Genomic DNA, 14,767 nt, shown 5'->3' with positions numbered 1-14,767 from the left:
GAAAGTTTAGTTTTCTAAACTTGGAAAAATTGTACTTTTTCCAGATAGGCTTCTTGCATTCATTTTGCCATGTTTTTATTCTTACTTAAATTGTGATTTAACACTTAAATTGAGATTTTGTGCTATTTCTTCTCAGGTGCTTTGATCATTTTATTATATTTGTTTATAATACAAAGCCAGCTCATTTCTGGAAATCAGTTATTTTTCATGTCAAATGTGCTCACGTTTCACATTCTCCATATAAAGTCTTTGAGAAAAGGATTTTTATTTGTGGATATCTTTTAGAAATAACTAGTGTTATCTTTGTTAAGGAGGTAAGAGGAAGTATAATTGAATTGTGATTGAATACAATCATACTGCGTTTTATGACTATATGGGAACATCACAATAAAATCCCTCTGTACAAATAATATATAGCAATAAAAATTAAAAACACAACCTTACATATGGTATGACATGACACCCTTAACTTGTGATTGGAGTGTTTCGTCCATGTACATTTTTGTGGCTTCAGTGGGCCTGTGAAGGTTTCAGGGAACCTTGTCTTTACCCAGTGTCTCAGGTCACATGAAATACAAAAGGCTTTAAACTAGGCCTATTCTCGGAGCTCTTGTGTCTTTGTGTCTTAAATGGTACCCTTAGGGTCCCAGTTCAGAAGACTCACAGACTTGCGTGTTCTTCTTCTCACCTGCCTCTTCAGTGTCTCTCAGCCCCTCAGCCCTCTCCCTTTTCACAGCTGCCTTTGCCCAGTTGTGGCTTCCAGACTACTGCAGCAGCCTCCAGATTGCTCCCTTACCTCCCAGCCTCGTCGTGCTTTGTCATACTCTCCAAGAGCTCTAAAATGAATGGTTCGCAGATGCAGCACCTCTTCTGTCTTTCCAAAGTGGAGTGGGCACACAAGACACCTCAGGCCTCTTTTAGGAGGTACCTGCTCAGCTGTAGGGCTCTGCAGTTCTGATCTGAGTTCCTCCCTTCGGCCCACCCCCCACAGCATCCCATTCAAAGGTGGCTGAGGACAGTGCTGCCGCGGGTCCCTGCCACTTCCTATCAGGCTGGGAATCACAAAACTTCTTTCACCTTGTTCTACAAATTAAGGCCTTCCTGTTTTTAAACTTCTTTCTCTTTTGCAGAGTTCTTTGAAAGCCCCCTCATGAAGAGCGTTTTAGTTAGTTGTTCTGGCACGTCTCTTACTTGGAGCTTAGCCCGCCTCCTTTTTCTTCTCCTCAATAGTTCTAGTTAGTACATTGGTTGTTACAAGGCAAAATTCTTCATATTCTGGTATTACTGCCCCTTGAGTGATTTCTCTTCCCTCCCTAGACAAGTTTGTACTGCATATTTTGAATTTGTACTTTTTCTGATCTTTATTTTCTGACTTTAGGAGCCAGTTCTTGGCATCTTTTGCATTTTCAGTTTCCTTATTCTACCATTTACTGATAATAGGCTTTTAAAAAAAATTCGGTGCCTCCTCTTTAAATTGTCACACCTGAACTGTCCAGCCTCTTTAAGTCGCAGTAGTCATTTTTTCCAAATAATCCCATTAGGCCTCCATTGTCTCATTGTGGCTCCATACTAGGTCAGTGGTCTGCAAACTGTCTATTTGTTGGTAGCAGGCCCTTTAAAAAATCTTGCCAGGAGCATAGGAATGCACTGCACTGTTGAGAGCGGAACAGAGCTGGAGGCCTTTCATCGTGGCCCCATCAGGATACCTCGGCCTTCCCCTGCAGTCTTCCCCTCAGCTCCACATACCAGATGACCACACCACACTGGATGCTGCACTCATCCACTTCCACTCACCCACACTCAGGACACCTTAGTCACTTGCAGGCTTGCTCCAATTGGAACAAAATTCAGAATTCACACTGTATCTGGAGACACGTCAGTTATCTACCTTCTGCCTTCTTTGATGACTTCCTCTTGTACTTTTCTGTCTGTGGACCCTGCCAGTTTAACTGTTAAGTCCTCATGTTCTTTACATTGTTTGGTTACATTCTCTCCCTGTAATTTTTTTAAGTTAAAAACATCATTCAGGCCTTAGCTCAAGTCTCCTTTCTATGACGGACTATCTATGTCCTATTGCTCTATATCACTTTCTTCAAGGCATTATCTGTTCCTGAACTTACTGCCCTCCCTCCACTAGAAGCTACACTTTTCAGGGCTGGTGGTTTCCCCTGGCTTACCAGTACATCCCCTAGACTGTGAAGTACTTAGTGTACAGTCCAGGTAGTAGATGTTCTATAGACGTGTCTACAGTGGTTCTGTAGTGCTCAGTTCAGTGCAGGTAGGTAGATATTCCACAGACATGCATATAGTGGTTCCTGTGGCATCCAGTTCAGTTCAGATAGGTAGGTGTTCCATAGACACACATACATACATACATTATTGAATGATAAAGGTATTAAAAGTTACTTTCAGGTTCATTTTCTTAGGCCAGTTAGCAATATTTTTCTGAAGAAATTATAAACCATATTTTACTCACTACACTTAAACTCTTATTAGGTGATTTATAAGGTTGACTAAATTCTTCATGCAGTTATTTGAACAACACTGCTTTATCTGTGCATTAAAGATAATTTATCCACAGTGTGAATAATTTCCACTTTGTCCCCTTCCTCATCAGCTGTGTTTTTCTTCTTGCTTTTACATACATTTTGTTAGAAATAGAAGAATCTTAGCTGGGTGCTGGTGGCTCACACCTGTAATCCTAGCTACTCAGGAGGCTGAGATCTGAGGATTGAGGTTAGAACCCAGCCTGGGCAGGAAAGTCCATGAGACTCTTCTCTCTAATAAACCACTTAGAAAAAGCCAGAAATAGTGCTGTGGGTCAAGTGGTAGAGCACCAGCCTCCAGCAAAAAAGGTCAGGGCCAGTGCCCCAGCCTTGCGTTCAAGCCCCAGGACCAGAAGAAACAAACAAAAAAAAAAAAAATAGAGGAATCTTTAATGTCTTTTATATTTCAGATTCATTTTTAGGTATATGAGTAGTGATTTTTTAAATTTTTACATAATTAACTTTTCCTTCTTTGTGGTCTAAGAGCATTAATTTATCTTCTCTTTAGGCAATCCAAGTCAAATCTGAGAGTTGCAGCAGCAAAAGTAGAGGAGTTGACTGCAGTGACAGAGCAGCTGCAGGGCCAGATGCACAGAAAGGTACTTCGTAGTTTTAAGATGAGTAAGCTGGGGCTTCATACTCCATACAATGGACTGCTAACTTATTGGGTATTAGAAATTAAGGCAACATTAGAAAATAATTATTTTTCCCTGAATATAAACTGTGAAAGTAGGAACGCAATTATAATATTGAAAATACCTTTATGAAGAATCTTTCTTTGCATTCAGTTTAGCCTAACTAAAGAAAACCCCAGACATTCTAATATTATTAAATAATAATGTTACATATTACTATCAATAATCAATATTATCATTATTAAAATACATATATGAAGCTGGGTGCCAGTGGCTCACGCCTATAATCCTAGCTGCTCAGGAGGCTGAGATCTGAGGATCACGGTTCAAAGCTAGCCCGGGCAGGAAAGTTTGTGAAACTCTTATCTCCAATAAACCACCAGAAAACCAGAAGTGTCGCTGTAGCTCAAGTGGTAGAGTGCTGGCCTTGAGTTGAAGAGCTGAGGGACAGCGCCCAGGCCCAGAGTTCAGGCCCCACGACCAACAAAAAAAATAGATAAAGATATATATATTTTTTTTTTTTTTTGAACTCTGAAAGGTACTCCAAAATAGTTGGAAGTGAAAGGGAGGAGCTCTTCGTTTAGGAGGTATTGTTTATTTTTTTAATTTGTTTTCAAAGAAGTTTCGATTTAGCATGTCACATGATGGGTATTCTGCATCCTAATCAGTGTCGCCCTTTTGTCGTCCTCTCTCTCCTCTCACCTACCCGTCCCCTCAAGAACTTAGTCCCATTTCCACATTCGTACATTGAATATTATGCCTGTATTCACCCACCCTTCCTCTTACCACTCATCTGCTTTCAATTTGTAGTTTTTGCATTTCTGACTTGTTGATCTTAACTGTAGATCTCTATAGCTGTGGCTTTAGAAAGCAGTTTCTATATGATTAGATCACACAATACCAAAATTGAGGGTCATACAAAGGGTTAGAATTTTAAAGAGGAGAAATATTGCCAACAGGACACATACACACATAAATTAATCTGACCTTCTGATTATTTCTTACAAATCCATGCCTAATTGAAGCTTATGGGTATAATTAATTGGAAGCCCAATTAAGAAACAGGCAGAGATTGAGAGAAACCTGCTGTGGCAAGATAGAAAATCAAACTAGATGTTTGAGTTTTTACAGCTGAGCACATTCTAGAAATGTGTGCAAAGTTAGCCAAAAATAATAATAATAATAATGAAGCTTTATTACTGGAATGTCAGAGGGCCAACTCCAAGCCAGAAGTATAGCAGCAGGGAAATCCCAGAGCGAAGCCTGCACTGTGCCCAGCTCTGGATGCTCTCAAGTCCTACAGGCACAGGCATCCCCCGGAGAGCCGGCTGCGTGGAGGTGTGTGTGAGTGAAAGGCGGCAGGCAGGAGTTGTGCAGGCATAGGCCAGCTGCTGTATACTGCAGAGGAGCCAACGCAAGAGCACCACCAGCAGAAGAGCTGTAGTGCTCATAAAAGCAAAACTGAATCCAAACTGACTGTCGTGGATTCTCTTCAATGCCCAGTTTTCAGCCAAAGCTTAATAGATGGGAAATTATGATCTCCCCTTTGGGACAGGATTGATGGACACCATCAACAGAAACCAGTGCCAAGAGGATCCACATGCTTCAAACAGGCCATTATAAATATGTTCAAGGAATTTTTTTAATTCAAATTAGCATAAGTTCTCAAGAAGGAAAAGATAGATAATTTTGGTGAAACTAGAAAATCTTTAAAGTAGAAAATGTTTAAAAATAAAAACAGAGCTTAGCCAGGCATCAGTGGCTCACACCTGTAATCCTAGCTACTCAGGAGGCTGAGGATCTTGGAGATCTGAGGATCTTGGTTCAAAGCCAGCCTGGGCAGAAAAGTCTATAAGACTCTTATCTCCAATAAACCACCAGAAAACCAAAAGTGGCACTGTGGCTCAAGTGGTAGAGAGCTAACCTTAAGCTGAAGAGCTGAGGGACAGTGCACAGGCCTAGAGTTCAAGCCCCACAACTGTTAAAAAAATAAAAATAAGCAAAAATAGAACTTAAAAGAACAACTGAAATTTTATTGGATAGACAATAGATTGAACAAGAAAGAATAGTGAACTTGAAGATACAACAGTAGAAATTTCCAGTAAGAAACATAGTTTGAAATGTTGAAATCTAAGGGACAATGTGAACTAGTCTAGTATAAGTAGAATTGAAACTGCATAGGATGGCACTGGGGAATCAAGAATGTCTGAAGAAACAATGACTGAAAATTGCTGAATTTGATGGGGAGAACATTAACAGATCTATGAATTGCAGTGGTAGATTTAAGTAATATAAACACAGAGCCACTTCTAGGCACATCATGATACACTGACAATCAATTTTAAAGAAGAAAGTTGAAAATATAATAGCACAATGACCTGAACCTGGAAACGATGAAATGAATGGCTGAGTTCTCATGAAGGAACCCTGTGGAAGCAGAAAGCATTGGAATAAGACGTCCCAAGTATTGAAAGAAGAAAGCTAACAAAGAATCTTATATTTGGTTAAACTATTCTTAAAAATTAAGGCCAAAAAGAACGAAAGAAAGAGAGAGAGAGAGAAAACGAGAGAAAAGAAAGAAAGAGAAAATTGCCACGTGTTGGTGGCTGTAATCCTAGCTGCTGAGAGGGCTGGGATATGAGGACCGTGGTTTAAAGCCAGCCCAGACAGAAAAGTCATGAGATTTATTTACAAGTAGACACCAAAAAAGCTGGAAGTAGATGTGTGGCTCAAGTGGTAAAGCACCAGCCTCGAGCAGAAAAATCTAAGGACAGTACCCTGGCCTTGAGTTCAGGCACCAGGAGCTGCACAAAAGTAAAAAGAAACAAAAAGGAAAAGGGGGAGGGGAGAAGAGAGAGGAAGTGTAGGCAAGCTAAAGATTTCCAAATAAAATTTGTCTCTAGCAGATGTACATTTCAGCAAACTCTGAAGGGACATATGTAAAGTTCTGCTTAGAACTTAAAAGTATTCGTTGGATTTGTAAAGTGACAGCAATAGCACTAAAAAGTACATGGAAACATGCTGTTGCAAGGTTCCAATGTGCTATGAGTTAACTTAATATTAACTATTAAATAGGAGTAAGTTACAGAATGTGTTGTCCATAGCTCACTAACTTAATTCAGAGAGATGCTGTTAAAAAGCAATAGGAGAAATTAATAAAAGATAAATTAACACAAAAGAATACACGGAAGATAGATAAAATTTTTTCTAGAAAGGCAAGTCAAATAAAATCTATTAATGTTTCAAAGCATCAACACGTCGCATGAAACACGCTGACCCTGTGATTACTTCGGTAATGAGAAATAGTGTAACACTACTAAGAGAGCGTGTTTTGTTCATTCTCTCTTTCGCTGCTTCTTCCTCCATCTCTTGCAGCCCCACAGTTTGCTTTCCCCTCAGTAAACTTTTTTAAAAAAAAAGAAAGAGAGAGCACATGTTCTAAAGGTAGACTGGATAGAATTCTCTGCTTTGTTAGACTTGCACTAGGAATAATTTGAAATGTTCTGGAAATCTTCGTAATACAGCTATTTTGAATGTCCAATATGATAGTGATGGTGAAGGTCTCTTCTCCTGTTCATTATGTGTGTTTTGTTCTCAAGTTTGTACAGCTTCTCTGAGCATATGTGTTAGAATTCTAGCAGCATACCCTTCTAGTATGACTGCCCTTTAGTTCTGTGGAATTGGGTATTAGATCTTCACATAACTTCAAAAATAGAAAATAGTTCCTATTTTCTTTGTTTTCTAGGAGGAGGATATGGTATCTGCCCGAGAAAGAGAGGAAGCATCAGAAAGATTCTCACAGCAACTACAATCTAACATTAAAATACTAGAATCTAAGTAAGTTGGTCGATACTTCTACCTTGATCTGTATTCTTTACAATATATAAGGTCATACCCATCAGACTGGGAAAGATTTGTTGATATTTGTTTGATGCTGAATGAGGAAAGTACAGAAGATCATTTTAATTTTTGTAACTCCTTAAATTCATGTTTAAAAACCTATGGATAAGCTGGTGATTCATGCCTGTATTCCTAGCTGCTGAGCAGGTTGGGATCTTGAGGATTGTATTTTAAACCAGCTGTGCAGAAAAGTCTTGAGAGACTTCATCTCCAGAATAGTTGGGAATTGAGTCAAGTGGTCAGACACCAGCCAAGCAAGCACAAGCCCCTGAATTCAAACTCTAGTACTGCCAAGAAGAATTATGGATAGATGTTATATGTGTGCATGTGTGTGTGTGTCTATAATTATATGAGCATGGACAAAAATATTCAAACATGCATTAATAATTTAGCATGGCCTACCTGGCAGGTAGGAAAAGGCATCCAACAAGAAAGAAATCATAATAAAAAGCCATATAATGCAAAACAAGCCTCCAAGTTTTGCTTAATAATACTGTCTTACATAATTAACATCAGAACATCTAGGCCTCGCCTCCTATCTACTTCTCTTTTTTAAATCAAATGCATGTATGTCGTTTTCTAAAATGGGTATGACAAAAGTACTTTGCAGAAGTATAGCAAGATCAAAGGAGAAAACACATGTAAAACTTAGTGGTGTAATACCAGTTTCTGTAATTAAAAAAAATCCTTTAGTGCATCCCTTTCTCCTTCCCTGGACTTTCACAGTATGATTGTTTCTAGATTTTCTGTCACATCCCAAGAAGCCAAGGAACTAAAAGCAGAAAAGGCACATCTGGAAAGAGTGGCTAGAGAGCTGCAAGCAAGGTGCAGTGCACTGGAGAAAGAGAACTATGCAGCTGCGGCAAGAGTCAGAGACAGCATGAAACTCTTAGACGAAGCTAACCTTAAAAGAGACCAGGTGAGGCTGGTGAGCGTGTCAACAGCACGCTGTCTCAGGTGAGGCTGGTGAGCGTCTTTACAGATAGCATGCTGGCTTCCTCCACACAGTCCTGAAGGGAATCGATGCCGAATAAACATGAAAACAAATTGCTACCTTCTCAATTGAGTAAGCATTGTGTATTTGTAGGTGATATGACTTAATGGCATAAGCTAAAATGCCAGTCCTTTGAAGCATATCCTAAAGGTAGACTATAGAATTTTCTGCTTAGTTAGACTTGCGCTAGGAATAGTTATTTAACATATTTGTGAAATGGTTGAATGATTCAGTCAGTCATTTTTGTGTCCTGTGATATGACATAGGGCCTACGTGCTGTTCCTGAGCTTTTTTGCTCAGAGTTGGCATTCTGCCACTTGTGCCACAGCTCTACTTCTGGTTTTTTGTAGTTTATTGAAGAGAAAAGTTTCACAGACTTTACTTCTCAGATCTTAGACTTCTGAGTAGCTAGGATTACAGGATATAGCCTGGATACAGCCCCTTGTCTTGCTGAAAACTAGTATTTACATGTCAGACCTATGTCCCTGATCATGGCCTAGACTTGTTAGAAGTCTGTCACAGAATGTTACCACAGCATACAAGGTGTGCCTTTTACTCATCTTTATTTTGTCTTCATCACCTACATGGTTACTGTAATAAAATAGAAGCTTAACTGACAGTTGAGTTTAACTTGGAAAATTTGTTACTTGCTATTCCATATTGTACTTTTGTGAATAGTATATAGCTTATAGAAGAAATAGTAGATTTGTTTTTTAATGTCACTGACTGTTTATGTGGAACTCACTGAATCCTTATTTACCAACATATACTGAATACTTTGCAGAACACTAGGAAAAATGAAAGTTACAATGGAAATGCCTTGTTTCTTTTTTACATTGTAGAGGATTCTAAGAAAATTACTGAAAACAGGACATACATTGAGTCAGATAGTTCAAAGCTGAAAAGAGTAAAAACTGGGCATGGTGGTGCATGGCGGTGCATGCCTCGAATCCCGAGCTTCGGGAGGCTGGTGTCGTCCTGGGCTACGTAAGAGAGCGAAGAGGGGGGATAGTATTTTGAATAATGTCAAATAGTATTTTAAAAAAGAGAAAGAGATACAGGATATTTTTCCATTATAGTACCTAGGTACAACTTTGTACAATGACTTGAAAGAGCAGATTATTTCACAAGTGATTCCAAGGGTTTCATGGTAGAGATTAGAAGAAAAATGGAAACACTGGTTGAAATACATGTCAAAGAAAATGAATACATTTTTAAATGAAACAAAGGTAAATGAGGTTAGGAGAAATTAATACTATTTGTGAATTATGCAATATTTTACCTTCCAGAAATTCAGATGTTCACTCATTTTACAGATATTCACTTTAGAGAAAGCAGGTAGGGTTTTGACCTGTTGGCTTTACAAATAATAGTGTAACCTCTGATTCTGAAGGCTCTGCTCAAGGACAAACAAAAAGAAGAAGAGATAGAGAAAATGAAAAAAACAATTTGTCAGCTGATACAAGATGGTGACTTAAAGTCCAAGAAAGACGTAAGGGTTTTGTTTTTCTTTCTGTTTTTGTTTCTGTTTTGGAGGGGAGGGGGGGAAGGCTGGTCAGTCTTAGGGCTTACACTCAGGGCCTGTGGTGGCTAATTGGAGATGAGTCTCATGGACTTTCCTGCTGACTTTGACCCATAATCCTCAGATCTCAGCCGCCTGAGTAGCTAGGATTACAGGTGTGAGCTACCAGTACCCCAGCTCATAATGGGTTTTACTTATAGTACTAAAGTTAAAGTGTAGTCCCAACTAAAGAATGAATGCTAAAGAAATACTTTAAATACTTTAAAATATTTGTGTATATATTCACAAAGACTGGAAAATTATTAATGAAAATGGCGAAAAGCTAATGTTTCTTTCCTTTAAAATGAACTCTGTAGAACAGTGAATGTGCTGTGTGTAGTTTTTCACTGGACGGTATTTTTTTTCATACCTGTAATTTTTCATTCCTACATTTTCTAAGTAGACTAAAATCTTGAGTGTTTTTCAGTAATGACAGTTTAATTCAATGAAGTTAATATGTTTGCTTTCTCCCACACAGCTCACTGGTAGAGATTTTATTGTTAAAAAGCTACTGTACACTGCTTATGTTTTGTAAAAAGAAAAATACATGTTTCTGCCCAGAGAGGTATTTCTTAGAAAATATCACAACCATTGGCCACAAATGGCATTTTAGTGAAAGGAGATTGTATAGCAGTGGTCTTAAAGATTGCATTGGGGCTGGAAGTTTGCCAAGTATTGTTACTGTATTTTTTTCTAGTGTAGATGTGTTTAGGTACACAGGTACTTAACACTGTGCCTTTAGGATTCAGTACATCACATGCTTTACGTTTTGACTGTACTACACAGCCTAAATGTGTAGAAATGATATCTGGTGGGTTTACGGGTGAGATGCTAGAGCACACTGTGCAAGTGCACTGCCCCCTGTGCCCTAGTGTCACGGTGTGCATGTACCCTTCCACACCGTGTACATGTGCACCATCCTTGTCAACATGGTGTATGGTGTACACTTCCCACGTCACCATGGTGTAACAGCACACCTGTACACTGCCCACTGTGCCATAGTGTTAACAGTGTGCGTGCACGCTGTCCATGTCGACGTGATATAACAGTGTGCGTGTACACCGCCCACATCACCAAGGTGTAACAGCACGTGTGTACACTGCCCACTGTGCCATAGTGTGGCGGTGTGTGTGTACACTGTCTACGTCAACATGGTAACAGTGTGCAGGTACCCTATCCACGTCGACAAGGTATAAAAGTACATGTGTACACCGCCCACATCACCATGGTGTAACAGCACGTGTGTACACTGCCCACTGTGCCATAATGTGACGGTATGCGTGTATACCATCCACATCGCCATGGTGTAACAGTGTGTGTCTCAGAACAGTCCCTGGTGTTTAGTGTTCATACTTGTCAGTGAGTAAAATTAGCTAATTTCCAAAGGTAAAAATGCTAACTTTTTGTCTACCCCTGTGGCTCATGCCTGTAATATTTGCTACTTAAAAGGCTGAAGTCCAGAGGTTTGATGTTTGAAGTCAGCCTGAAAACGCTATACAACTTCATCTCCAAAATAACAAGTAAAAAGCCAGGCTGGAAATGTGGCTCACATGGTACAAGTGGTAGAATACCAGTCAAGCAAGCAAGCTAAGCAAGTGCCAGAGCTGAGTTCAAACCCTATTATCCCATTACTAGCATGCATGCATACATAAATTAGCTAATTTTAGCATCGTATAAAGTAAAGCCTTGGTCTTCTTATTGCTAATCTTTATATACCCTTTCGTAAGAGCCCCACTTTATGTTGGGGTTGAAAGTACAGGTACTTGGACCATAGCCCAAAATACTCTTGACATACAATAATTCTTACACTTTTTAATGTTTCATCAAAATATGCTATGCTGGGCTGGGGAGGTGGCTCAGTGGTAGAGTGCTTGTCTTGCATGCCAGAGGCCCTGGGTTCGATTCCCCAGCACCACATAAGCAAAAAGAAAAAAGCCAGAAGTGGCGCTGTGGCTCAAGTGGTAGAGCGCTAGCCTTGAGCTAAAAGAGCTGAGGGACAGCGCCCAGGCCCAGAGTTCAGGCCCCACGACCGGACCCTAAAAAAAAAAAAAATGCTATGCTGATACTAGCAACCTATTTCTAAGGTAAATTCACATTGATTTTTAAGGTTAGGTTCCGGGTCTTGAGGATTATTTTACAGTCATCTTTTAATTATTTCCTTGTAGTTTTTCAGGTGTGTAATCTCTGTGTTCATCTTTTTTTTGGGGGGTGGGGGTCCGGTCGTGGCGCCTGAACTCTGGGCCTGGGCGCTGTCCCTCAGCTCTTCAGCTCATGGCTAGCGCTCTACCACTTGAGCCACAGCGCCACTTCCGGCTTTTTTCTTTTTGCTTATGTGGTGCTGAGGAATCGAACCCAGGGCCTCATGCATGCAAGGCAAGCGCTCTACCACTGAGCCACCTTCCCAGCCCCCTCTGTGTTCATCTTAAACATCTTTGCAAACCTGAGCTTTACCTGCCTTCTAAGTTGAATCATGTTTGTTTTGTCACTAGCTCTACCATGGCATCTGAAGGTCAGGATATCTGTTCCTTTTTTCCTGGGCTCCTCTGGTTTCAGTCCCATCTGGTCCCTTCCTCTTGTGTTCCCTTGGCTTCTCTGTATCCTGCTCCTCCTGGCATGGTGTTTATGTTTATTTTTATTGACCAAACACAATGAACATGTGTTCACATATTTCTGATCTGGCTACAAAATTGAACAAATTTATGACAAAGCTTATTTTTTTAGCATGGAAATAGCTAATTCTTAAGGTAGCTTTTGAAGATACCAAATTTGTAAAGAAGTAAAACATTTTTGACTTGATTTTGAATCATGGATGGCAACATCAGTCTTTTCTATTCCTATTTCTTGCTAATTTGCCTTCCTATTTGGTTGATAATTTTCTGTACTACTTACAAAACTATAGAATGAAGTGTTTGTGGAAAGAAAATGAGAGTGGGTTTAGAGAGGGGCTCCATCACTGTGTATGCTAAAGAGCCCAACCCTGAACCGCCTCACAGCAACTGCGTTTGTTCACCTACTGTGGAGTTTCCAATTGTGTGTCATCAGGTGCTAACCCTAGGCCCTTTCAGCCCCGTTCACTACTGAGTCTCAGAAAAAATTATGAATACTTTTAATTCAACTGAATTTGCCAGCATCACTATAACAAATACACACCAGATTATAACCTAAATTAGAGCCTCAGACTGGGCCACGTGTAATATTTGGTAAGCCTTCAAAAAGCTCATGTTAATTAACCACATAAAGTTAATAATGTTGCACACATTCTATTTTTAAAATAGATTTTACTCTCCTTTGTGAGCACCCACACCTCCGTTAGAGTGAGCCTCTGCCTTTCTCCTTGTCTGCTTGTCTGTCTGTTGCTTATTCAGTAAAGCTCTGCCAAATTTTCTTATTTAAAAAAAATAGCCTGGCAGTGCTGACTCATACCTGTAATCTAGCTACTCAGGTAGCTGAGATCTGAGAATCAAGGTTCGAAGCCAACCAGGCAAAAACAGGAAGAGGAGCTGTGTATCAAAGTGGTAGAGCACTAGCCTTGAGCAAAAGAGCTCAGGTCAGTCAGGGATAGCACCTAGGCCCTGAATTCAAGTCCCACAACAAAGAAAGAAAAAGAAAGGAAGAGAGGGAGGGAGGGGGGAGGGAGGGAAAGGAAAAAGGAAAGGAAAGATTCCCAAAGCCTTTGGGTCCTAGAAGTCACTGACATATACAAACAGCATTTCCCACAACAGAGAGAGAGAGAGAGAGAGAGAGAGAGAGAGAGAGAGAGAGAGAGAGAGAGAGAGAGAGAGAGAAGGGAGGGAGGGAGGGAGGGAACGAAGGAAGGAAGGAAGGAAGGAAGGAAGGAAGGAAGGAAGGAAGGAAATTAGTTCTTTTTGTACAGTACTAGAAAATTCCCAAAGCCTTTTGTCCTAGAAGTCACTGACATATACAGACAACATTTCCCAGACCTTTACAAAGCAAGACCAGGCTTTTAGAAAAGATTGTTGACATGCAGCCATTCTGACAAGATGTGTCTAATTTTTCAAAATATCCTCAGCATATACTGTTTTCAAAGATGTTTAACTCATTTTTAGAACAGAGTCCCTTAAAAGAAATTTGTGTAGCACCAGGATGTAATGTGATTCTGAAAGGAGTCTCTTGTGAACCCAAAGTGCGGTGTGGTTTTGCAGGGCTCCTGCCTTGTGCTCCGCCGCAGTCCCATGCTGATCGAGGCTCTGCAAGCTCACACTTTTCCTCACAAGTAGGACTTGGCGGGCTTTTTTCACTCTCCCACAAGGCGCAGCGTTGTCTTCCAGGCAGAGCCTGTGTGAAGCCTGCCTACTCACCAGGCTGATACAGAGCAGATAGGAGACTCCCTGCCTCCTGCTGAGCCCGAGGTGACATTTTTATCACTCTTATTTCTCTGTAAACCCATATGCTACTAGATTCTGACCTTGTTGTTTTAAAGGAATTAATTTAAATTATTTAAGATTTTCTTAGTCTTTGTTTCTAATAATGTTAAAATACTAGCAGAAATACCCTATTTGAAAACAGAGTTCATGTCGCAGTGTAAGGATGCTGGAGCTTCCAAAACACCCCTGTCTTGTGGATGTGGCAGCTTGCTCACTTCCTTCTCATGACAAATTTTGCTTTTCTTATTCTTGGTTTTTGTTTTTTCCATTTTGTTTTCATTTCAAATACATTGTAGCAACTACTCAAGACCATCCTGTATCCACCTCCTGAGTTACACCCAGATCAGGACAATTCTTAAGTTCTTTTATTGCCTGAAAATGCTAAGCTTAATAAAAATATCCTAATTATTTTCATTCCTTATCTAAATGTGTAACATCTTAATTTTCAGGTTGAAAGTACAAAAAAGCACTGTGAGGTACAGATTTCTCAAATAATGGAAGAACTCTCAGCTCTTCGAATGGTATGCCAGAAGACTGAATATTTCCTCTAAATAATAATTTGGGGTCACAATGTAGAAGCTCACTTTAAAATTTTGAAACTTGGTTTAAGGCATGACTCCAGCAATAGAGCACTTGCCTGGCAAGTGTGAGACCCTGCTTTCAATCCCCAGTTACCCTCCCCCCCCAAAAAAAAAAATTAAATGACATTAAATAGACTTTTTCTATGAAGACTGGAAACGCTGATT

At 39.9% G+C, this 14,767-nt stretch overlaps 1 protein-coding gene across 3 annotated transcripts in view; it reads left to right on the top strand.

The window, feature by feature from the left end:
- Sclt1 (sodium channel and clathrin linker 1) overlaps window positions 1-14,767 on the top strand; it is a 68,060-nt gene that overhangs the window by 34,023 nt on the left and 19,270 nt on the right. For all 3 annotated transcript variants that reach the window (XM_070022085.1, XM_070022086.1, XM_070022087.1), the window contains exons 10-14: window positions 3,055-3,145; window positions 6,927-7,018; window positions 7,823-8,000; window positions 9,469-9,567; window positions 14,471-14,542. In XM_070022085.1, the coding sequence (XP_069878186.1) occupies window positions 3,055-3,145; window positions 6,927-7,018; window positions 7,823-8,000; window positions 9,469-9,567; window positions 14,471-14,542 (532 nt within the window). The remainder of the gene's footprint in view (window positions 1-3,054; window positions 3,146-6,926; window positions 7,019-7,822; window positions 8,001-9,468; window positions 9,568-14,470; window positions 14,543-14,767) is intronic.

Source organism: Dipodomys merriami, unplaced genomic scaffold (genome assembly GCF_024711535.1).
Source record: "Dipodomys merriami isolate MVZ:Mamm:240054 unplaced genomic scaffold, mDipMer1.0.p SCAF_15, whole genome shotgun sequence".
In the NCBI taxonomy this organism is placed as follows: domain Eukaryota; kingdom Metazoa; phylum Chordata; class Mammalia; order Rodentia; family Heteromyidae; genus Dipodomys; species Dipodomys merriami.
The sequence above is the reverse complement of the archived record's forward strand: the minus strand, read 5'-3'. Positions and strand labels throughout refer to the sequence as shown.